The sequence below is a fragment of the Geotrypetes seraphini genome, chromosome 6, assembly GCF_902459505.1.
Source record: "Geotrypetes seraphini chromosome 6, aGeoSer1.1, whole genome shotgun sequence".
Lineage (NCBI taxonomy): Eukaryota > Metazoa > Chordata > Amphibia > Gymnophiona > Dermophiidae > Geotrypetes > Geotrypetes seraphini.
Window position 1 is genome coordinate 67,538,411 of NC_047089.1, and position 25,907 is coordinate 67,564,317.

At 42.3% G+C, this 25,907-nt stretch overlaps 1 protein-coding gene across 10 annotated transcripts in view; it reads left to right on the forward strand.

The window, feature by feature from the left end:
• Positions 1–25,907, forward strand: part of ENOX1 (ecto-NOX disulfide-thiol exchanger 1) — a 628,466-nt gene that overhangs the window by 412,791 nt on the left and 189,768 nt on the right. For 9 of the 10 annotated variants that reach the window (XR_004539889.1, XM_033948804.1, XM_033948805.1 and 6 more), the window contains one exon: positions 16,960–17,190. The exons of the other annotated variant lie outside the window; for it this stretch is intronic. Coding sequence is in view for 8 of the 9 variants with exons in the window: in XM_033948804.1 (XP_033804695.1) it covers positions 16,960–17,190 (231 nt within the window). In the remaining variant the exon portion in view is untranslated. The remainder of the gene's footprint in view (positions 1–16,959; positions 17,191–25,907) is intronic. 10 annotated transcript variants of the gene reach the window in all.

Consider the following 25,907-nt stretch of genomic DNA (forward strand, 5'->3'; position numbering starts at 1 on the left):
ACAGCTGTGAATAGGGTTCCATGGACTTTTGGATTGAAAAATCTGTGGAAACTTGAAGTAAATAAAGAATCCTTGTCAGGCACAAGCAGTGAGACTGCCCAAGATTTATGTGTGTCATTCAGTCTGCCTTAAACGCCACTCAGTGAAACTATGTGTGATTGGATCTGGTCAGAACAGTATTGCAAGAAGTTATCCAAATATAAGAACTGCGCTGCTTAAAAAAAATCATGTCTTTGAGATTTGAATGGAACCCTATAGATCTTTATTGAATTTCTAAACATTGGCAGTGCATTACAGATAATATAATATTAAAAGTTTGAATAAAATGCACCTTAACAAACAATTAAAAAAGAAATAATCATTTCCCCCTCTTTCTCTTATTATAACATGTTAACTCATATTAATTATTACCAATATTATACTTATATAGTTTAATTCCTCAAAGTATCCCACCCTCCCCTCCCCCCACCCCCCACCCTGGATGTGTAAGGAGATCTACAAAAGAAAGACAATCATTATATTATTCTTATTGTTTGTTAACAAATGCAATCAATGGGCTCCATATTTTATTAAATACATTATTAAAACCTAAGCATTCTGCATTTATTCTTTCATACTTATATGTATTATACACACTCGCCAACCAGAATGAGTAATTAAGTCTGTCATGACATTTCCAATTTTTAGTGATCATTTGGACTGCTATTGCTATCAAGATCAATAGAAGAAGGCTTTTGTATTTATCCAACACAGGCTTAATCTGCAACAACGTCCCACAAATTGTAGCTTCATATGATAACGGAATAGATGATTCTAATATAAGGTTGATTTGTCCCCCAAATTGACCTCCAGAAACTAAGTATCATTGGACAAAAATACAACAGATGGAACCCTAAATTTGCTGCTTGAGAGCTTGCAACTGTTAAACTCTTTCAGACTATCTGAAGCCTTACATAGGCATAGCTGAAGCTGCATGAATAATTAATAAGGCATATCTATTGCAGAGAGTGTGTCCACCCTCCCCTAATAATAAAAAGTTTATATACCGCAGGACCGTAAAGTTCTATGCGGTTTAGAATAATTAAAAACGCTACAGATTGAATAAAACTTACAAAACTAAAAGCTCATAACTAAAATTTAAAGATCAATCATTGTATAAAATTTTGAAATCAGCTACTTAAGTACTTCAGGAACAAATATGTTTTTAGGTGTCTCCTAAATTCCTCAAAAGTATTAGTAAGCAAAAGCAGTTTTTCCAAATCTTTACCCCATAATGCTACCTGATACAAAACAAGATGTTGATGATATTTTTTAAGTTTGCATCCTCTAACTGGTGGGGAGATAAAGTTCAAGTGTGAGCTATTGGTTGAAAAAGAAAAAAAGAGTCTATTGGTTGAAAAAAGAAAAAAGTCAGTTATGATAAGAAGACTGGGACATGAATCATCTGAGAAGGTGAAGAGATTAAAAGATGCATTATTTGCATGACGATGCTCGAGGCCTGCTAGTGTAGGGTCATGAAATGGTTAACTTTTGTTTAAAATATTGCTCTGGCCTACATAGCTGAAAACAGTGTATAATCTATTGACTGCATCTGCCTAAAATGTATGTCCCTACCTTACCACATTGTAAGCTGAATAGATAAGAGTTTGAGCCATGATGTACCCTGCCCTTCTGTACATTTATCTGTAAGAGTTAGATAGGTGTCCTGCTAGTGACCTGCTAGTGTGAGCTTAGAACCAATGAGTGTTAAGAAAAGTAACACGTGAAAAGCTTTTTCTAGAATTCAGTTGTATAGCCAGAAAAATGAATAAATATCTCTGTAACTTCCTGGTTTCGGCACTTCTGAGCCAGCTTGGAGCTCAGGGGTCCAGCATGCATGCTGTGAATAAAACTTGTACTTCTTCACGCCTCTGACTTTGTGTGTCCAAGTGACCTTTCATTTGGCGCACGAACAGGGACTTGAAGGTCTCTTGACCACTGGTTACTCGATTGGTCACTTGTTTCTGGTCCTACGGCTGATATGTCTGCTTAGCCGGCTGCCTTCCTTTTGGGGGGTTGGCAGACCTCAGGACGTTGGACCGCTTCAACTGACTTATCTAGTCTCAGTTTAAAGTACAAGAATCTGTATCTGTATCTGTATCTGTACCTGGAGTGGCCACTATCTGGTAAGTGGGGATTGATCATCCCTATCCTGTCTCTCGTCTCCTGCCTAGTAAGCCACGTGATCTGTCGCTGAAAAGTTGTGGGAAAGGGATTCTAGGAACTGTTATTTTCTGGTTGAGTAACTGAACTGAAATCTGTTGTGTTTTGTGTGTTTGAGAGTGTCTGAGACGTCCTTGAGGACGAAGCGAGTGTGGACCTGTTAGTACTGCGTTTCCCTAGCCCGGAGACGGGCGGGGCCAGGAATACAGGGAAGTGTTTTTGTCCTCCATTGCACAATGGGGGGATGTCTGTCTACCTGTGGGGATCCCTTGATATGTTAGCTAATTTTAAAAAAGGAATTTGTCTTTGATTATACTTAACAAATCAACCCTTATTTGTCTGTGCCAGTTAGAATGGCCGATATTTGGTGTGGGCTGGCCCCCTCTGGCTCCCTGGAAGAGGACATAACCCGTTAAGTTTTTATGCATTCGTTTGCTGTCGGTTCCTCTTCCAGTCAGCCTATTTTGCATTCCTATTGGAAAACCCTTCACCGTCCTTGCTTCAGACCTTGCCAAATTCTTCCCTTCATCTGATTCCCAAGTCCTGCAGTATCCCGGGTTCTTTATGACTTCTGTCTGTTCAAATGTATTAGTGAAGTTTAAACTGTCAGTTGTTCACAGCATGAGAGGAGAGTACTTTTCCTTTTGTGCTGATAAGGGCCATGAAATGTTTAGCACTTCAAATGTGGTTTCTCCTGAAACAGATAAGTGGTTTTGCATTTTTGGCTATGTTATAAAATGTATATGCATATTCAGAAATGCATATAAACGAAAAATATGATTTCTGGAACTTATATTCCATGCTAAAAAGAAGTTCTTTGTCCAAATTTAGTAGTTATTTGTCTAAATTTAAAAGTTCTGAAAAGGACTACATCTGTAATTTGATCTCTTTGATCTTTAAGCAACTCTCTCTCCTTTGTGAAATTCTGTAGGAAGGGGGAGTAAGTCTCTACTGAGACCCATGTTGATTGTAAAAAAATAAAAATGAACAATGTTTAAACTTGTGAGTACAGTAAAACTTTGGTTTGGGAGCATAATTTGTTCCAGAAGTATGCTTGTATTCCAGGGCACTAGTGTACAAAAATATACATACTTGTATTGCATGCCCTTGCTCGTTTGGAACAGTCACTGCATTCCTGCAGCGTTATATAGAGAGGAACCATTGGCTCAGTTGTGAAAATGTGATGCTTCTATACTGTATGTACGTGTATTGCAAGACGTTGCTGGTATAGCAAGTTAAAATTTAATCATTGCTTGTCTTATAGAACACTTCCAAACCAAGTTATTTGCAATCCAAAGTTTTACTGTATATTCCAATCTTTGTTTTGTATTTCTGTTTATAAATCATGTAAGCTTAGTATAAAAATGTAACTTTTAGGAATAAGAATGTAATTTTTAGGAATGCTTTTATAAGGAAGTAAATATTTTTGCCAGTCAGCTGATAGTGAAGGGACTGCTGCTTTAGAGAGCGCTTGTGTCAGACTACCCTGCTTAGTGGGTGGATCCAGAACTGCATTTAGCTTAATTTTATAAGTCAGCTCTTTGGGGTAGGAACCTGATATAGAATAGGGATTGAGAACAATTCTTATGTGTTAGTACACATCTTAAGTTCAATTATTTTGTACCTTCTCTAATCTTTTGTAAACCACATAGCTCTTCACGGTATTGCGGTATATAAACTGTTATTATTATTATTATTTATCTGAGTCTTTCAGATAGTGGGTCTGCCTTTTAAATTTTCCTGTGGCCATATTTACATTGATTTCAAGTATGCCTTCCTCGTGTCACCTACCTTGGCTTTCAAATCTCCAAGGGTACCAGGTCCCTTCCTACACCGAGGTCTAGGCTGTCTGTAGTCTCCCTGTCCCTGATAACTGCAAGGCTCTGAGCACCTTTCTCAGTATTGCAGGATACTGTCCCATCTGGATCCCTGATTTCTCTACTATTGCTCGTCCTCTGTATGATTCCACCAAAGGCGCTGACTCAGCCCCTTTTGTCTGGACCCAACTTCAGGAGCGGTCTTTTCACTGCCTCCAAAACTTCTGACTCAGGCCCCTGCCTTCTGGCCCTTCTGCCCAAGAAGCTGAGCTTTATGCCCTCACTTTTGCCCTGCGCCACTCTGCCTCTCAGTCTTGCAATATATATATACTGACTCCAAATATGCTTTCCTTAACTTGCATTCCCATAGGGCCATCTGGAAACATCGAGGTTTCATTATAGCCTCCGGCCGCCTGATCCATCATGCTTCCCTCATTCTTGACCTTCTTGAGGCCGTACAACTACCCTCACGTGTTTCTGTTATGCTCTGCCATGCTTACAGACGCGTGACGGACCTTGTCTCTCGTGGCAATGCCCTTGCCGACCGCACAGCCCGAGCTGCCAGTCTCTGCCCCCTCTTTCGACTCCTCTGTATACAATCATTCCTTTTCTGGATTCCCTTACACCCCAGTACGCTTCTCAGGAACAGACTTGGGCATGCATTATTTTGGGCCAGTCTGTCCTGAAAGGGGGGTGGATACAAAATGCGCCAATTCAAGTGCCAATCCAGACCCACACACTGATACTTCAAACGCAAGCACAACACCCTCATAGTTATTCCTCAACACCTGGCCCTCACGATTGTCAAAAGATGCCATGATCTGGCACACTCTGGAGAACCCGCTATGAAAATGACTCTCAAGAGACATTTCTTTATCAATCACCTTGATCAGCTAGTCCGGAATATGGTCCGACAGTGTGTTGTCGGTTATAGAATAAAATTCCCAATCAGATGACTGCCACCTCTTGGATACCAACCTATTGGAATATATCCGATGCAGGTTCTGTCTGTAGATTTTACCCACATGCCCATTTCCGTTCCCTCAGTCACTTCCTAGTCTTCACAGACACCCTGACTAGATGGGTCAAAGCCTTCCTTACTTGCACTGAACACGCCAGAGACGTAACCAAACACCTCCTGAATAATTCCGTGCTTTGGTCTCCCTGTTTTTATAGGCAGTGACAATGGCCCTGCTTTCATTGCCGATGTTGTCCAACAAATTGCTCAGGCCCTCCAAATTGAATAGAAATTATATGCTGCTTACCATCCTGAGAGCTCTGGTCAGGTCGAAAGAATAAACAGAACTCTTAAGACCCTTCTCACAAAATGAATTGAAGAAACGAATCTGTCCTGGCCTGTCCTGCTGCCTTCTGTTCTTTTTCAGATTAGATGCATCCCATCTAAGCCCCATTTGAGCTCATGTCTGGCCGGCAACCACCCATTGTGAACCCAGATCCTGGTTCCTTTGCTACTCTGGGATCAGATATCCTCCAGAGTCAGGTCCAGTCTTTAGCTAAAGCCCTTTAAGAGTTCCACAAATGGGTCCTGGAAAGGGCCCCACTATCGATAGCTACACAAGTCCATGGGTATGTCCCTGGAAATACAGTATGGCTAAAACTTGGAAGTCAGACCCCCTGAAACCTAGGTGGATAGGTCCTTTTACTGTCCTAATTTCTTCTCTTACAGTTGTCAAAGGTGTCCGGACATGAAACTTGGTTCCACTACAACACGGATCTTCAGCTGAAGCTTTCTAAGACCTCAAAAGTTCTGAATATTTACCACTGTACTTAGCAGGTGTTCTGAATATAATTCTTTATAAGTGTTTGAGTTTAATTGACTGCCTGTGGTTCACACTGCCTTTAGCAAGTGTCTCGAGTATAACTGTTTGAAGTTTTCTAAGTTGTGCCTGAAAGAAAAATGAGCTTCCTATGTTAGTATATATATCTGATATTTGTGTTGCCCTTACTTATGCTTCTTTCTTCTGTATTTCTTTCCTATTGTACTTAACAAGTGCAGCCCCTTTGCCTGATGTTTGTTTGCATGAAGGAGTTAAGTACAGAAAGTGTCAAACATCAGAGAGTATTTTCTGTTTCCAACCTACTGGTGATGAAGTTTAAAAGTGGGCGGAAATCTGCATTTATAATGTTGAGGGTCCACTTATCAACTAGACTCTTATTGTAGACCCCACTCGCCCGGTGTCTTTGTATTGTGATACATGTGTGCTATTTGATGTTTCTCAAGGTCATGGTACTACCCCTAATTCAGTTTTGTGTGGCTCCCTAGATTGACAGCGTTATTATACCAAATGTGCTAAGTATATATGTATAACCTGATGCCTTTAAGAACTGCCCCTATGAGGAAACCTTCACTAATGGTGGAGCCTGTCCTTTATGAGAAAGAATACCCCGTCTGCCTCCCTTACTATAGGTCCTAGCTCCGGCCCCTTGTGTACTACAGGCTACTGTAATCCCATGGTTTTCACTATCACTGACCCATATAACTGGAATGCCAATGTCCAAGTCCAGAAGGCCAGAGACTGCATGGCATTGTATATTGATGGTAAAAGGTGAGACTCAGGTACTGATGTATATGTCCGAATTGTATCCCACTCATGTGCTCCTGTCTATCACTCTGGTGTTTCCCCAGTTTTATGAAATTATGAAAGTAGATACTAATATCCTGTAATCACTAGAAATCTGTTTATATAGTTTGCTGAAACTATAGGTCAGACTCTTAATGTTAGCAATTATTTTGTATGAGGAGGGACTGGTATGGGAGAACAGTGGCTATGGGAGGCAATGCAGCTGGACATGTTAAACCTGACTTCACAGACCCTCACTTTTACGTCAGGTCCACGACCTTCACGATGGGCCTTGTGAACCTCCATTGTTGCTTCCCACTGTCTTCAGCCCTTCAGACACTGCTTAATGGAACTTCCTATGAATGATGGTCAGCTCCTGATAGTTGATACTGGCTCTGTGATCTGTTTGCCTACTCTTGATTGCCTGCTAACTAGACTGGTACATGTGTGCTTTGCATGATCCGTTCCAGCTTCTTCCTGTTACCGCTGGCCGATGGTGAACACCTGGGAGCCCCTGTATTCAACACCAGAGGTCGCCAAAAGCGGTCTACTTCCACCAATTCCCTTAAAATAGGTGAATGGGGTGATGACTGGCCTGCAGAACGGATCATTGCTGCTTATGGACCTGCCATGTGGACCGAGGATGACACCTGGGGCTATCGGACCCCAATCTATATGCTGAACTGCATTATTTGTCTATAAGCTGTACTTGAACTGATAACCAATGAGACCTCCCGAGCTTTGAGTACCATTGGCAGAGCGAATGCTAAAATGTGCACTGCTATTTATCAGAATCGTCTAGCTTTGGACTATTTACTAGCTGCTGTGCCTGTGATAAATTCAACCTCTCCAACTGCTGCCTTGAACTTGAGTAAAGTGATTGAGAACGATGTGGATCGTATCACCAAACTGGCTCATGTTCCTGACCAGACCTGGCGTGACCTTACTGCAGACTGGATCTCTGGTACCTTCAGCTCCTGGTTGCCCTCTGGTTCAGCATTGAAGATCATCTTGCTGGTTGCTGCCCTGTCTTCTCTGCTCCTTTGCTGCCTGCCCTGTGTGGTCCCCATAGCCATAAAGCTGCTCCACTGAACTATGGACTCTGTTGTCAAACGTTCCACTGCTGCATTGGCCCTCTCCCAGTATCGTCCCTTACCCACTGGGGACCCCGACTTTCCTGACCCCTAACTTTATTTTGTCAGGCTTGGCTCCTTAGGTACGCCAGCCTGAAAGGGGGGAATGTAGGGTCATGAAATGGTTAACTTTTGTTTAAAATATTGCTCTGGCCTACATAGCTGAAAACAGTGTATAATCTATTGACTGCATCTGCCTAAAATGTATGTCCCTACCTTACCACATTGTAAGCTGAATAGATAAGAGTTTGAGCCATGATGTACCCTGCCCTTCTGTACATTTATCTGTAAGAGTTAGATAGGTGTCCTGCTAGTGACCTGCTAGTGTGAGCTTAGAACCAATGAGTGTTAAGAAAAGTAACACGTGAAAAGCTTTTTCTAGAATTCAGTTGTATAGCCAGAAAAATGAATAAATATCTCTGTAACTTCCTGGTTTCGGCACTTCTGAGCCAGCTTGGAGCTCAGGGGTCCAGCATGCATGCTGTGAATAAAACTTGTACTTCTTCACGCCTCTGACTTTGTGTGTCCAAGTGACCTTTCACTAGAAATGGAGAGGTTCAAGCAACAGTATGACAACCCATAAGCCATCCAGCAAGCTTTGATGAGGAGAACAGATAATGGGACTTTTGTCTGCACAACTCAAAGCCAGGAGCACCCATTAGAAGCTTAAGGAAAATGAAAAAAAAGGAGTTATTATTAGTCATCATGACAGATAAGGCCACTGATCCCAGCTTGTCACAAACCCACCCTGGCAGTGAAAGGGACATTGGCAAAGTATTTAGAGAACATATTTTGACTGAAGAAGCCCAGGAAGACTATGAATTAGAGGTTCATAAATACATCATGATACTGGAAAAATAGTGGGCAAAGGTATTATTGGCAATGAATTAAAAATGTAAGAAAAGCCAAGCAAGTCAGTTACAAGCCATTTATTAAATATATCGAAGAACATCTACAGAATTATTTTCTTCTTTAGATAGAAAGCATACACAGTATAGTCCGGCACAGCATGTCAAAGTAGCTCCTGATTGGTAAGGCCTGACTTTAGTACAGGAAGAGGCGGTCGGAGCATACCGCGAGTGATTTCCTTCACTTGCCGGCACTTCGTCTGCCCTCTCCTACCTCTCCTGTCTCCCCTGCTAAAAACTGTATTCACGGTTTTTCAACATTCGCAGGGGTTTCTGGAACAGAATCCCAGCGAATATTGGGAGAGTACTGTACATGGAAGGAGAGCATAGCCAGGTCTTCCATCTAATTCACATAAGCTTTGTTCTGTGGTTGTCTTAAGTGATTGCAACTAGTGGCATAGTAAGGGTAGGAGGTACCCGGGGTGGTGGCATGCCCCCCTCTCTGCGCCCCCCCCACTTTCCGCCTCCCACTCTCCCTTCTTCCCGTACCTCTAAATCTTTGCCAGCATGAGTGGTTCTTCTCCAGCATGCTTCTTGCGCCTCTTTGATGTCACTTCCTGGCCCCGCGACCCAGAAGTGATTTCAGAGGAGGACCAGGCTGGCGTGAGCAACAGGTAGGAGAGGTTGCTTGCGCCAGCGAAGATCTACAGAGGTAAGGTGTGGGGGGAGGGATGGCGCGAGTATGGCGTGGGATGGTGGGATGGGAAGGAGAAGTGTTGGCGCCCCTACTGACATGGCGCCTGGGGTGGTCCCAACCCCCTCTTACTATTGCACTGATTGCACCAAAATGTTAGGTGTGTTGATAGCTGGCTATGTTAGTATTTTATAAAGGAACATGGGCACTTATATTCCTTTATAGATCAGGCTCCTCTGGACTCATTCTATGCACCCTGTTACAGAATTGTACTTTTTGTAGTATTTGCTGGGGGGGTCTTCTTTAGCAACCCTTTTCATGTCTCTAACATTTCAGGCTTTATTTTCCATTTCTTTCGGGCTTGTTTTGGTTAATCTACTCAATTTTTAAACTTAGTGCTAGGTTATGTAATTTTTCATTGTTTCTGCAGAATTTAAATTACTTTCCTGCCACATAGGGGCTTGAATTAATCGATGCTGTGAAAAATTCTATTTTGAATTTCTCAGTCTCTTTTCTTATACCTGAAATTTCTTTCAACCAGGCTCAAGTTCTTTTCTGTCTGGTGTCCAAGAACTGCTCTCAGTGTTGGCAAAAGATGGTCTGCACAGATAGCCATTCCATCTGTTTTAGCTGTCTAGAACACATCTCTACATAATATTGCTACAAGTTTGACGTTGCTGCTTTGAATTGACAGGGCCTACCAGGAGAGGCTCCAGGTCTATGTAGTGAAAAATATGTTCAGCTTTAAGCTGGATCACAACCGTCATACAAAAATGCCTGCTTTCAAAAATATACTTTAACTCTATAGAGAGCTAAGTGTTCACATTTCTCTTGCTCCTTGATGCTGTAAAGGAGGAAGGAGTGGCCTAGTTGTTAGGGCTGTAGCCTCAGCACCCTGAAGCTGTGGGTTCAAGCCCTGTGCTGCTCCTCGTGACCCTGGGCAAGTCACTTAATCCTCCATTGCCCAGGTACATTAGATAGATTGTGAGCCCATCAGGACAGATGCTTGCGTACCTGAATGTAAACCGCTTAGACCAGTGGTCCCCAACGAGGCCAATCGGGTTTTCAGGCTAGCCTTAATGAATATGCATGAGAGAGATTTACATATAATGGAAGTGACAGGCATTATTATCCCCTCTATAGTGATTAACTTATCCTATTGATCACTCTCTCCTCAACAATGAATTTCCTGTCCTATTAATTCTCTTTCTTCCTCCCCTCTTAAAGTCAATCAATTTGTTACCTTTGCTTAATCTTCTGTAAACCGCATAGAACTTCACAGTATTGCGGTATATAAGCTGTTATTATTATTATTATTATTACATTAGGGCTATCCTGAAAACCCAATTGGCCTGGTGGTCCCCCAGGACAGGGTTGGGGACCACAGGCATAGACAACCTCCATTGATAGGCGGTATATAAATAATATAAATAAATAATAGAACCGCAAGGCACAGGCGGAATAGAAATCCCTAATGTAATGTAATGTAATAATAAATCAGATATCACTCAAGTAGTTTGAAGATAGATATATTTGTAATATGTTTTCTGCTGCAGCACATAAACAGAAGGCTGTTTTCATTTAACAATAAAAACATTGCTAGGTTACCAGATGTCTGGATTTACCCGGACATTTCCTCTTTTTAGAGGGCATGTCCGGACGGCTTTTCAAAACCTGGCACTTTGTCCAGGTTTTGAAAAGCAGATCACATCGGCAGGGGCCTATGGTATGCACATGTGCGGATACCCTCCCAACCACCGAGCCGGCTGAGGGTGCGGGGCGAGGCTGGGGCGTGGCATGGGCGTAACAGGGCGAGGATGGTTGGAACTGGGCAGGTCTGGGGGGTGAGTCTACGGGTCCAGATTTTACGTACGTAAAATCTGGTAACCCTACACATTCCTTCTTCATAACAAGATTTAATTTTCACATGTTTATTATTTACTAGTCTCTAGTAAGCAAGGCCTTTGCCAGAGTCAGAAAAGACAAAGATACTTTCCTGTTCTGATGGAGATGGTAATTACAGAATCCATCATGTTAAGGGCTTCATCAGACCAGATCTTTCAGAACAATTGCAGTCTCCTTCAATCCTCTTGCAGTCCCTGAGCCTTATGTCCCATATGCTGAGAAGTCGAAAGATTGGCTTGCAAAGGAAAGCTCTGGATGCCACCTTTCTCCTTACAGAGTTCACAAGGAAGCCATGCTCTGTTTGGTGTGAAAACAAAACCCCAGGTCTGTTTTCTTGCCGATATTGTTTGACCACATTTTTCCTCATTTCTATAACGTGGTACCTAAATTTACACTCTTAACTGTGCAGTTAATTTATAGACTACTAGTACTTACATGGGTAAATGTACACTTACCCAAGTAAGTACAGTACTCCCCCCGATATTCGAACGGAACCCCCACGAATTTCGAAAAACCGCAAATATGGTTTTTCATGGGGGAGCCTGAAGAGGGCAGCAGGAGAGAGCAGCCGGAGCGCCGCGAGTGCAGGAAATCACTCGCGGTGTGCTCCGACCGCCTGCTCCTGCACTAAGTCGGGCCTTATCCAATCAGGAGCTGCTTGTCAAAAGATGGTCTGCACCGATAGCCATTCCATCTGTTTTAGCTGTCTAGAACAGTGGTTCCCAACCCTGTCCTGGAGGAACACCAGGCCAATTGGGTTTTCAGGCTAGCCCTAATGAATATGCATGAAGCAAATTTGCATGCCTATCACTTCCATCATATGCAAATCTCTCTCATGCATATTCATTAGGGCTAGCCTGAAAACCCGATTGGCCTGGTGTTCCTCCAGGACAGGGTTGGGAATCACTGGTCTAGAACACATCTCTACATAATATTGCTACAAGTTTGACGTTGCTGCTTTGAATTGACAGGGCCTATCAGGAGAGGCTCCAGGTCAAAGCAGCTCCTGATTGGATAAGGCCCAACTTAGTGCAGGAAGAGGCAGTCGGAGCATACCGCCAGTGATTTCTTGCACTCGCGGCACTCCGGTTGCTCTCTCCTGCCTCTCTCATTGCCCTCTCCTTATCGGCGGTTCACGGTCGGAAAATACCGCGAATGACCGGGACCGCGAACGGCCGGGAGAACACTGTCCTATAAATGATGTGTGCAATTTTCTTATCCCCAAATTCGGTATACGGCGCCTTAAGTTGTGTAACACAAATCAGTGCACATAGCCGATTTGGATGCACAACTTCATTGTTTAACAAGCCTAATTGGTGCCGATAATTGACAAGACCTCATAATTGATGTTAATTGGCACTAATTGGAATTTACTTGAACATAAGAATTGTCATACTGGCACAGACCAAAGGTCCATCAAGTCCAGCATCCTATTTCTAAAAGTGACCGACCCCGGTCCCAAGTGCCTAGCTAGATCCCAAGTAGTAAAACAGATTTTATGCAGCTTCCTAGGAGTAAGCAGTGGATTTCCCCAAGTCACCTCAATAACATGCTATGGACTTCTCTTTTAGGAAATTATCCAAACCTTTTTAAACCCCGCTAAGCTAACTGATTTCACCACATTCTCCGGCAACGAATTCCAGTGTTTAATTACAAGTTGAATGAAGAAATATTTTCTCTGGCTTGTTTTAAATCTACTACTTAGTAGCTTCATCGCATGCCCTCTAGTCCAGTGTTTTTCAACCTTTTTCCACCTATGGACTGGCAGAAATAAAAGAATCATTCTGTGGACCGGTGGTTGAAGAACACTGGGCTAAGTCGTGGGCCAGACCCCGCCCATCTCTATCCAATCTCCACCCCAGACCCCACCCCCATAATAGTACTAATTGCATCTTGCACGTCCCGTGCCTCATCTGGAAGCCTTCCCTCTGACGTTGCAACATCAGAGAGAAGGTTTCTGGTTCAGGCGCAGGATGCCCGTAGGTGCCATTGCCCGTGGATTTGTGCACTGAATCAGTTAGGAAGAGGGAGCTGGCTCGAAGATAACGCCGCATCGATCGCACAGTGAACCGGCGGTTGAACAACACTGTTTTAGGCCTGATGCACATGCTGGCCCTGTGGTTGAAGAACACTGCTCTAGTCCACTTAGTATTTTTGGAAAGAGTGAACAAGCGTTTCACATCTACCCTTTCCACTACAATGCACAACTTGGTAGGCGCTTCTATAAAGTGCCTTGGGTGAATCTAAAAAGGGGGCATGGCTAGGAGCGGAGAATGGGTGGATTGTGGGTGTATTCTTTAAATTTGTGCACACTTTTATAGAATACACCCAATCTGTGTGCAAGTTAGGTGCAGGGATTTAGGCCTGCTTTTCCTCAGCCTAAATGGGTGTGTCTAAAAGCTATGGCATGCATTGGCGCTTAGCATGATTCTATAAGGTGTGCATACCTTTTATAGAATTGCGCTAAGCGCTGTTCTAATTAGCACCAATTTTTTGGGTACCATATATAGAATATAGCCCTTACTGTGTAAATGTTGAGGGGCTTTCACAGGGGAGGAAAATGGGTGGGTCCATCATTTACAGGGGCAACTTATAGAATACTGTAAGTTACAAACTGAAGCCCTGATTCTATAAATGGTGTCTAAATCCTAGGCGCCGTACGGCATGGTTGTCAATCAACTGCTAGGCAGCATTTATAGAATCGGGCTTAACAGCACCCATACCCAACTCAGCCTATGTCTACTTCCTGGAATGTACCTTGGTGTAGATACCTACCAAGTTAGGCACCGACTGCCAAATTCATTTTTTTAAATTGTTTTTTTAATGACGCTTTCAATTATCAGCACCAATTAAACCAAATAAAAAATTTAAGATAGGTGTCTGGATTGGCTAGGTGTGCCAATATAGGCACCTAATTATAGGCATTTTTTATAGAATTGGGGCCTAAAGTCCTGCATTAAGGTAGGCCCACTAGTGCCTGCTATTGATGGTGTAAGTGGGGGTGCGCCTAGTCTATAATCTAGTCTTGATGTTCAGATTCTGTTATACAGTAGAGTTAGTGCTCAGAATCTGACTTCCAGGCACCCATACGATGACACCCACTCATAGAATTGCCCCATTCAAGTTCAAGTTATTTAATAAACCGCAAATATAAAACCAAGGTAAAACTAAACGGTTTACAATAAAATGTGAAATGAATTAAAAGAAAACAGAAAGTGAAAAAAATAAAATAGGGTAGGGGACAGAAAAAAATTAAACAAAACACGGAGTACAAAAAAAAAAAGTCAATCGTAGAAACATGAGGAGAGGAAGGAATCGATAGATTATAATAAAAACAAAAGGTTGGGGGAGAGGGAAGGAATGAACACCATTATGCACTTCTAAACTCTAAAAGACTTTATTAGCTATAAATTGATGCTTTTCTTAATCATCTGCCATCCAATATCAGCACCTTACTGTAGTTGGACTTTGGAGAATCAGGGCCTAAATGTTGGATTCAGTAAATGGTGCTGAAAATAGGCATCTGGAAATAATAAGCAGACGACAATGAATTAATACCCCAAATAAAATTAGTGCCATAAGAGATCAAATCGGATATGTCATTTGAAGCCCAAATGATGAAGTTGCGACTGTGTTATTTTGGTCATACTGTCAAAATTGAAAAATCATTGGAGAAGGACATCATGTTTGGGAAGATCAAAGGAACCAGGCGAAGAGGGCGACCTACAGTCAGATGGTTGGACATGTTGAAAACAACCATGGGGATGATACTGGTGGACCTTACCAGACTAGCACAAAGCCGCTGCTTGCAATGGCTGAGATTTATTTAGATCTGTAATAGAAAATGACATGGTGGCTGTTACCCGCAACTAACCATGAGTAACCCACCGAAATGGTGGGGGAAAAAAAGTGTTCACTGCGGGTATGGGGACAAGGCCATCCACCGTCACTTGGAGCGGTGAATGGCCTTATCTCCGCAGTTAAGAGAGGGAACGCGCGCGGTCACTGATCGCATGTGGCCCCCACCTTCCCTCCTTCATACCTACTGGCCGCATCTATCTCCCTCCCTCCCCCTTACCTTTGTGGCACATTTTACTTTACAGTGTTCAAGCCGCTGGAGCCTGTCTGAAATCGCGTTTGTCTGCAGGGGGAAGCTTCTCCTCTGAGTTTATGGTACTGTTTTTCTACTTTGTATGTAAATTGTAATCTGCTTAGGTTGTTAAGCGGAATAGAAATTTTTAAAATAAGTAAAATAAATCTATCTATTGTAGTTATGGTACTTTTACTTTTTACTCAAAAAGTATTGTGCAATAACATTTTGCTTTGATTTAAGTAATTTTTAAAAATGTGTTCTTCATTGTACTTTTACTTAACTATTTTACTTAATTATAACTATTTTGACCTAGTATATTGATCAAAACTGACTGGAACACATTGAATGGAAGACTTCAAAAAATTGTTACCCCCATTCATAAATCTTTTGTAATCCGCCTTGAACCACAAGGTAATGGCGGAATAGAAATCTCTAATGTAATGTAATGTAATCAGAGGAGAAGCTTCCACCTGCAGACGCATGCGACTTCAGGCAGGCTCCGGCGTCTTGAACACTGTAAAGTAAAATGCGCCACGAAGGTAAGAGGGAGGGAGATGCTCAGACCACACGAGGGGTGCTGAAGGGTGGTGGAAAGGAACAGACGCTGAAGGGGGGTGGCGAGAGGGAAGGGTGGTGGAGGAAAGGAAAGGAACAGACGCTGAAGGGGGTGGAGAGGAACAGACGCTGAAAGGAAATGGGGAAAAGAGAGTGGGGAAAAGACGTTGAAGGGAAATGGGGAACAGAGAGTGGGGAGAAGATGCTGGAAAGGAAGAAGACAGAGATGCCATACTATGCGGGGAGGTTGGAGGGAGAGATGGAAGGGAGATGCACAGTAACAGAGCAAATGGAAGATGCAGAGAGAAGGCAGACAGTTGATGGAAGGAATTGAATGAAGAGAAGATGAGGAAAGCAGAAACCAGACAACAAAGGTAGAAAAAAAAATTTTCTATTTCTTTTCTTTTCTTTTTTTTTTTTTTTGCTTTAGGATAAAGTAGTATATTAGTTTTGTTGATAAAAATTGATAAACAAAGCCCTGCCAGCTGAACATCTCTTTCTCTAGTTCAGCAGCCAGAACTTTGATTTATAAGGAAGGAATAAGCTAAATATTGCAGTACTGAGGCTTGTATGGATGCTGCGGTGACAGTGATCGCAGTGACGGGGACAGGGACGGTAGGGGCGGTGACGAGGACAAATTTTTTCCCCCGTGTCATTCTCTAATCTGTAATTCATCAAGTCGCTAGGACTCAAACACGAGTCGATGGCACCTAACTAACTAACCATAAATACAAAAAATGCAATACACATTACTGTCACCTTCTACTCTATGAAATTTTTCAATATACGAGTATAACAACTAGAAACCATGGTTAATTGAAGGACACCTGCTTTATTTAACTCATGGCTATATAAAGTACATTAGAAAGGCCTAGCAAACAACTCTGCGGAGAAAAAGCATAATTAGTTGTAACAGTTGTGATAAGCAACCCACCACCTGCCTCCAGAAAGGCTGTAGCACGGGGCAATCCCACCAAATATGTAAAAATGTCCCCAGGGCGTTCCCACATCTCCAGCATAGGGCCAAAGCACTAGGAAACATACGGTGGAGATGCTTTAAGAAAAACCCCAAATATATTGTCTTATAATACATAGTTAATACATATGACGTATCTCCTTCTTACTAACAGGTTATCGTATGAGATTGGGATCCAGCACAGACAAAAAAGATTCAGGTCGTCTGCATGCAGATTTTGCTCAGGCACGGGATGACTTCTATGAATGGGAATGCAAGCAAAGAATGTTTGCCAGGGAAGAACGTCATAGGCGCAGATTGGAAGTGGACATGTTCCGGCCCCCTTCTCCAGCAGTCATGCATTACTCAGAACATGAAGCTACTTTACTAGCTGAAAAACTTAAAGGTAATGGAGTAACTTAATTGTTTACACCTATCAGTATATTCTGATCCCAGAGATATATGTGCATGCTTACATTTTCTTTTTTTGTGCCCTGCTGACAGCCTGAAAGCTGGAGCAAGCAGCAACTGCCTGCAAGGGCATATAGTATCTGTTTTTGTTGTATACATGTTGTATGTGACTCATTCCCTCCAGTTTCAGACCTTCCTGACAGTCTGATGGTCTGTCAGTCAATTAATCCACATCCAGGCATAAAAGACTTATCCTTCTGGAACCAGAATGAGTGCAGCACTCGTGTTTCAACTAGCTGCAGTAAGGTACCTTTTTATGTAGGGTTACCAGAAATTCAGGAAAACCAGGACATGTCATCTTTTTTTTTTTTAATATATATTTATTGAATTTTTTCAATATAATCAAGCATAACTTGTACAGAAAGGAAATTCAGCAAAAGAATTAATAATTAAACATATACTTCAATCAAACATCTAATATAAGCTAAATCTCTACTCAAGTCCACAATTAAGATCCAAGGTGGATGATGGGCAAGTAATACAAAGAAAATTTAAATTAAGTAAATTATTACTAGTAGACTGGAAATACACCTTTCCTTAATCTAAGCACTCATGTTCCATCTTTCTCCAAACATGAAGTTGATAGAAAGGTTGTCAGTTGAGATGGCTCAAAGAAGACAAATTTATGTGAACGATAGTTAATTACACATTTACATGGATGTCGTAAATAAAATGTAGCCCCTAGAGCCATAACACCAGGTTTCCTTAGCAAAAATTCACATCTCCTCCGCTGGGTCTCCTTGGTCAAATCTGGGAACATCTGTATTTTACAACCTAAAATTTTTTTTTGTTTATTCTTAAAGAAAAGTCTCAGCAGCCAGTTTTTATCTGGCGCGAGCGCTACTGTTATAAGTAAAGTTGCTGGTTCAGCCAATTCTTTATCCGATGTTTCCAGAATATTAGATAAATTCATAGAGTCCTGTCCCATATTCTGTTGTTGTTGTTGCTGTTGCAATTTCTTATTTGGAAGGTAATAAACTTTTGTAAATGGTGGTAATGTTTCTTCAGAAAGCTCCAATATTTCAATCATATAACGCTTAAGCATTTCTCTAGGGGCTATCATAGGCACCTTAGGAAAATTAATCAGCCTAAGATTGTTATTCCGGGAAAAATTTTCCATTACCTCCATTTTCCTTCTTAAATCAGTATTATCTTTAATTAGTGTCTCAATAGTTTGTTTAGAAACCTTTATATCTTGAAATGCATTCTGTATTGAGGTCTTAGAGTCCTCAATTTCACTTTTTAAGTCTTTAATGTCAGTCTCATGTTTGTTAATTTTGTTTTCAAATAGTTGTAATTGTGGACTTATAGACTTTGCCAAGTTAGCCACTAAATCCCAGAGAGAGTCCAATGTTACCTCCTAGGGCTTCTCTATTTGAAGAAAGTGTAACTTAGGTTTATTTAGCTCACCCACTGGCAAACTGTCTCTTCCAACGTCGTGTTTGGTTCCTGCTTCCCCCTCTGCTTCCTCCTCAGTCTCCGCATTCGGGCTTCCCTGCAGCAGCAGGGGCCCCGGCAACACATTTCCCTCATTGATCTCCTGAGCCTCCGGGAGGAGGTGAACTCCAACTTCCGGGAGTACCTCCGCTCGCGGCAAACTGGTAGACTGAGGGTGTGGGGGAGGTGCTCTCACGTCGGGGCTTAAGGATGTTTCTGGCCCCATAGAGAACGACGCAGACTCGCCGCCACTGCGCGCCTCCTGCAGGGAACTCCCCGACGATATTGTTGGCGTTTGCTGCATTCTCCGAACAAGCTCCTCGATATTGCCGAAGACAGCCGTTCTAGAGCGCTGTGAGGCTCCACCAGCGCTCCTTCCTCTCCTCTTCGGCATGGCTAAGCAGGTAAAATTTTTACCAAGAAAAGTAAAATAAGTAAGACGAGCTTGGGGAGAGTGTGCTCAGACATACTAGCATTCGGCCATCTTGGATCCTTATCTCATCTTTTTTTAGAGGCCTGTCTGAGTGCCTGGACAGACTTTCCAAAACCTGGTAGTTTGTCTGGGTTTTGAAAATCCCCAACCTCCATCCGCGTCTGGAGGGCCTCTGAGCATGCGCGGATGATGTTACATGCATCCCGCACATGCTCGGAGGTCCTCCAGACACGACCTGGAGGTCAGAGAAGAAAGACGAGGCTTTGTGGGGGAGCGATAGCTTGTAGCGCATGCTAATCTTTTAGGGCGCGCTAAATCAGTTAGCGTGCCTTAGTAAAAGGACCCCTAAGTATACTCAGTCACCTTCAGAGCAAACAAACACTCACGCTGGAGTAAAGATTATTTGTGACCTCAGCTGTGCCGCTGTAAGAACCACTTTCTTCAAACAGACTAATGCACCAGCATCCTCATCGGTCAAAATATTTTTTATATATAAATTAGCTCAATCACAATAGATTATTGTTTCTCAAATATTCCTGATCAATTTATAATTATCAAAACTTATAGTATTGAAAAGCAATACTCATCTTGAAAAGTCTAATAGCAGGGGCAGATTCGTCGACATAGAACCTGCGTTCTATGTCGTTTAAAACTCAATATGAAAACATACCTTTCACAGTCTCCATTACCACCCTTGCCTCTCTTTCTTAAGTTTATTCAAGTTTATTTAATTTCTTTAATTAATTCGCATAGTCCAAATCCAATGCGATTTACATAAGTTCAAAAATTAAGTAAAATAATAAAAACCGACAAACATAACATTCAGTACTAATGCAGTAATACATGTAAGGAGGGAGGCGGTTGACAGCAATTAACATAAATACAATTCTAAAAAAAATAAAACCAGGGGAGGGTCCAAAGACACAGAAGGTTGGGGAACAGGTACCCGCTTAATTCTATTAGATCGTCTTCCTAGAACTATTATAGGTTAGAACAAATCTATTGGAAAGCGTCCTTGAATAGCCAGCTCTTTAGGAGACTTTTAAACTTGCTCAGATGTTGGCGGTGTTTTTTGCGCTCTATTTGAAGTCTTAGCAATCAATTAATTAGAAACCAGTCCTCATCTGTTCCTTGTTAACAGTGGCAGTGCTGAGGTCATATGTATGTGTTCTGTCATTTTGTTCTTTATAATAGTCTCTAAAAAATTTTTCCGCCACCAACGTCGGATTCAGCTGAAATAACCTTGTTACGGTAGTTCATCAGTATAATATCTTTGGGTGACGAAGGAACTAACAGTTTATCTGCTGATCAGAGTGCTAATAGAAACATGCTGGCAAAATTTAGAGTTCAGATAATTCAGAAAGACACAATAAATTACTTTGTGAACTAAAAGCAGAATCTTGGAGAATAGTCTTCTTCGATACAATGTCACAACTAACAAAAGAGGTTTACTCCAGACTAAATAATGTTCAAAATACTGCTGCTAGGGTGGCAAAGGGCATATGACATCATGATCATGTTATCATCTGTGCTTAAGAAGCTTTATTGGCTTCTGGTCACATCCAGAATATTCTCCAAAATTCGGCTTATAGTTGAAAAGGCAATTTATAGTGTCTTTCTGCATTATCTACTTTGTAAATTTTGCAAGCATGAATTATTTTGCTGTAAAACTCACTCTTGGATTCTGTATAGGTCATTAAAAGTTGGGTGTGCAAGGCAGATGTGAATGCAAATTAATTAGATAACAAGGCATTAACAATCAATAACTGCAGTTATTTGGCAGTAATTTACATTTGCATATTGTCACAAACCCGAGCCCAATGCCGGCCTTGTGCCAGTTAAACCCCGGAGAAAACATCCCCTGAAACTAGTCCGGGCTAATCACTGTGTCCCTGATAGGCAGGAACAGGACCAGGAAGCACAGGCTGTGTTCAGACCGGCTGCAGAACACAGCCTGGTGAAAACTGGTAGGGCCCCTTTAAATCCTCCATTTTGCAAGAGGCTAGCTAAACAGGGTGGAAGGCAGCCTCAGCTGAAGGAAGTCCAGCCCCTGAGTAGGACTGGGCGTGGTACAGCAGCTTTGCAACATTTGGAGAGCTGGCTGTCCAGGAGAAGGGGAGACAGAGGAGAAGCTCTCAGGTGGAAGGAGCCTCCAAGTTCCCCAGAGCCAAAGGATATTGAAATGCTGGACAGAGAGCCAGAAGGAACAACCCTGGTAAACCCGGAATATGAAGCAATGGATTGCAGTGCTTTACCAGAGGTGGGATTGATTGAGAAAATGGAGGTTAATTAGTGTTGAATTGCTTTTTGGGGTTAATTTTTGAATGTTTCCATTTCTGTTGGGCAAAAAGGATTTTCCTTGAGCATGCTAGCTAAAGGGATGTATGCTAACCAAGTGTTTGCTTTGATGGAAAGTTTTTTTTTTCTTTTTGCCAAGATGGCTGCTGTGAAAAAACTTGCCTTCATAAGGTGTGAATATCCTGAAAGCTGGGGCAGGATTTGCCCAACACCTTAGTGGAGGGTTTGTGGGTTATTAGCTCTTGGTACCAAGGAGCCGATTTGGCAAATCCTCCAGCCTTCTGCCACTGCTTTTGGAAGGGCAACGCTGCACATTGCAGGGTGACATAGTTTGTTTGTCAATTTACAAGTAAGACTTTGGGAGAGTCAAGGACTGCCAGAGACTCTGCTATACCTGGGACATTGATAAAAGAACTTTGGGAAAGTTATCCAGACCAGGCTGGTAATCACCATATTATTTTGTTTTCATGATTATGACCAAGATCTTTTGAATCTATTTTCATTTCATGCATTTTTGCTTGGACCTGTTCAGATGAACAATAAATTTGATTTCTTTATTTCATTACTTACCTGTGTGAGGCCATTCTGTTTTATTCACATAGGATAAGTTTATTCACAACAGGGCCTTCCTCCCTCTTGGGGAAGCACGCTGGGAGAATCTTTAAAGCATGGGCCGGTTACCGCAAGCCTCAAGGGTCCGGCCACGCTACAATATGCATCTGCCTTAGTCATTATTCTAGAACTGTCCCGCAAACTTTTTTAAAGCCGTAGCACACTAAACTCAGGGCCGCAGCTGGAGGGCATTTGGAAGTGCACGGCCATTGACACGATGACAATGCATACATGTGTGACATCATCATGCTGACATCCACGCATGCGCAGAGGCTCTCCAGACGGGGCCCTGAGTCTGCAATTACTACGCCGGTGGGGGGTGTTAGAGGAGGAGAGGCGCCAGTGCCAGCTTACTGCCTATAGGATGTCTCTCTCGCCTGTAAGCACTCAGCTGTAGACAACACCTCTTGCAGCACACCCAGAATCTCACAGTGGCACATAGTTTGCGATACACTGTTCTATAACACTGTTCTTCAACCGCCGGTGCGCAGACTGGTGCCAGTCCGCAGGAAATTTCTGCCAGTCCGCGCAGGGCTGGCAAGATTAAAGTGACCATAGGTCCGTTTTCAGATCTCCTGTCCCGTTGTCTCCACACACAGCTTCAGGACAGCGTCTCAAAGCTGTGATTGGGGACAACGGGATAGGCAATCATTTCCTGTCCCTCCCTCCTTCCTTTCCCCGGGTCCCCTTCTCTTACCGCCCTGCTGCTGCTGCTAAAGCCGACAGGAAGTCTTCTTTCCGACATCAATTCTGACGTCAGAGAGGACATTCTGGGCCAGCCAATCACTGCCTGGCTGGCCCAGAACATCCTCTCCGACGTCAGAATTGACATCGGAAAGAAGTCTTCCTGTCGGCTTTAGCAGCAGCGGCAGGGCGGTAAGAGCAGGGGAAAGGAAGGAGGGAGGCTTTTATTTTTTTGCGGGGCATAGAGGGAAGGTGGTAGGCAGGCAATCAGTCTGGCTTTGGCCAGGGAGGGAGGGAGAGAGGTAGATAGGCAGGCAAGAAGGCTGGCTTCGGGGGTGGGGGTGGGACAAAGTGTGGAAGGCAGTGAGAGAGATATGGGAAGGATGCACTGGAGGCACTAAAGACAGGAAGGGGCACTAAGGACATGGGAAGGAGGCACTGGGGGCACTAAACACATGGGAACACTAAAGACACTAATGACATGGGGACACTAAAGACAGGAAGGGGCACTAAGGACATGGGAAGGAAAAGAGGGAGGGAATAGAAAGGGACAATTTTTGGGCCTGAGTGCAGAAAGAAAGAAATGAAAGAAAGGATACACAGACAGAATGAAACGCAACCAGAGACTCATGAAATCACCAGACAGCAAAGGTAGGAAAAATGATTTTATTTTAAATTTAATGATCAAAACGTGTCAGTTTTGAGAATTTATATCTGCTGTTTATATTTTGCACTATATTTGTCTATTTTTCTATAGTTACTGAGGTGACCGAGCTCGCGGATATGGGGCGGAAACGGGGTTTTTAAATTTTAGTCCTAGTAGTTTGCCAGTCCACAAAATAATTCTTTTATTTCTGCTGGTGTAAAAAGGTTGAAAAACACTGTTCTATAACATCGATGCCTAAATTTTCTAGCTTGTAAGTCAAAAGGGCATTTTACATGGTGAGCTCTTCATAGAATATTCGTTTAGTGTGGACCTTTCCAGTTCTTAATTTTGGCCACAATTTACTGAATCGGGCCGTTAGCCTTGATTACCGTTTCCATGCTGGAATGATGGCATGCTCTGATTCATGCACTAGCTGCATAGCCTGTTCTGGGGCAGAAACAGATGGACCAAGAATGAAGTTAACATATGATTCTTTATCGTGAACTGGTGCAGATAGTGATGGTGTCCCAAAAACAAAAGAATCTGTGGAATTGATGCTCTTGATGCAAATATGAGTCAAAGTCTTGTAAAATGCACACTCATCCACATAGAGGACCAAAATCACAAGCGTTTTATTAAATATTCATTTAAATATTCGTTTTATTAAATATCCAAATGAAATGACTCCCTTTTTACTGTAGAATTTCTGGGTGGTGGTTGTTGTGTACTACGTAGATCAGGGGTGACCAACCTTTTGGCTTCCCTGGGCCGCATTGGTCAAAAAAAATGTTTCTGGGGCCGTACAAATGCTGCAGCAAGACAGAGGAGGGAGCCGGCAAAACGGTAAACACCTGGGGGCAGCAGAGGAAAACATTGCATTGCCCTTGACTGAGGCCACACAAAATACTTCACGGGGCCGCATGCGGCCCTTGGGCCGCAGGTTGGACACCCCTGACTATGTCGTAGATAGTAGGAGTGCCAAGCTATCAGCAAACATATAGAGAATCTGTGCCTCAAAGCAAAGAATAGAAAGGCCAGAGGTGCATACATATAATCAAGAAAAGAAACAGTGTACCTGCTAAAGTGAAAGCTGGACACTACGAAAACAAGACAAAAAGAAGATTGACCCATTTGAGCTATGTTGCTGGAAAAGGATTTTAGGCACACCGTGGACCGCCAGAAGAATTAATGAAGAGATCAAACTGGCTATGTCACTCGAAACTCAAATGATGAAGTTGCGACTGTCTTATTTTGGTCACACCATCAGCAGAGAGAGATCACTGGAGAAGGCCATCATGTTTGGGAAGCTCGAAGGAACCAGGCGAAGAGGGCGACTTGCAATCAGATAGCTGGACACGAAAACAACCACAGGGATGACGCTGGAGGACCTTTCTGGACTAGCACAGAATCGATTTCTTTTTAGATCCGCAATTCATCAAGTCGCTAGGACTCGAACACGAGTCGATGGCACCTAACAATAACCTGCTACATAAATAAAAAAAATAGTTTATTAGCTGACTAGCAAACTGTCCACTTAGAGTTAAATAACTCTTCAAGTGGACAGTTTACTAGTCAGTTAGTAAACTCATTTTTTATGAATGCAGTCGTACATGCATAGTCTTTGCTCACATCTAACCTTCATATGTCTTTAGATTTCTTCCGAATCTAAAGTATCAGATATTCAGAGAGTTTTAGCTTCCTTCCATAATGCATTCATGAGGATGAATAATATAAATACAAAATACCGTAGTAGAGATCATATTTAATGCAAAAAAATATGATCACGTCACTCCCCTTTTGCATAAGGCTCATTGGCTTCCAGTGGATATAACCAACCAGAGCAAATAACCAACCAGAATTTATTAATAATTTACTTATTCCATACAACCAAACTAGGACTCTAAGATCTACAGGTCATAACCTTTTAACTATCCTCTCATTGAAGTATATCAACACAACAAGGACTACAATTTTTTCTGTTAGCGCCCCTTCGCTTTGGAACAGTATTCCAAACCACCTACGCGAAATAGCAGGTCTTGCCAATTTTAAAACAAAGCTAAAGACATTTTTATTTCTCAATGCTTTTGACACGTAAACTGCCCTTTTAAGGGCGATCCAGTTCCTGGAAAGGTCTTTTTCCTTTATTTTCTCTTCCTTTTGTCTTTTCCATAAATGTTCTTTTTCTTTCTATCAATTGTAGTTCCAACCCTCCTTCGCTTAATTTTGGTTTGTCCATATTACTAAAAATTGTACATTCCCCAGTTCTGTCCTTAATTGTTCTGTAACTTACAGTGATACATTGTTTTAATATATTCTGTATACCGCCTTGAAGATATGATAAGGCTGTATAAGAAATTTTAAATAAACTTGAAACTTGAAATTGTTTGAACAGGAGGATAGTGGTGTAGGCTAAGGGCAGCAATCTGGCATATTCTAGCAATGTCTTTATCAGCTGTGCCAGCTAAGCACCAAGTAGTCATAGAGTTTACATTCTGTTCACTTAGCATATATATAATCTGCTGCCATTTTTACCCAGTTTTTC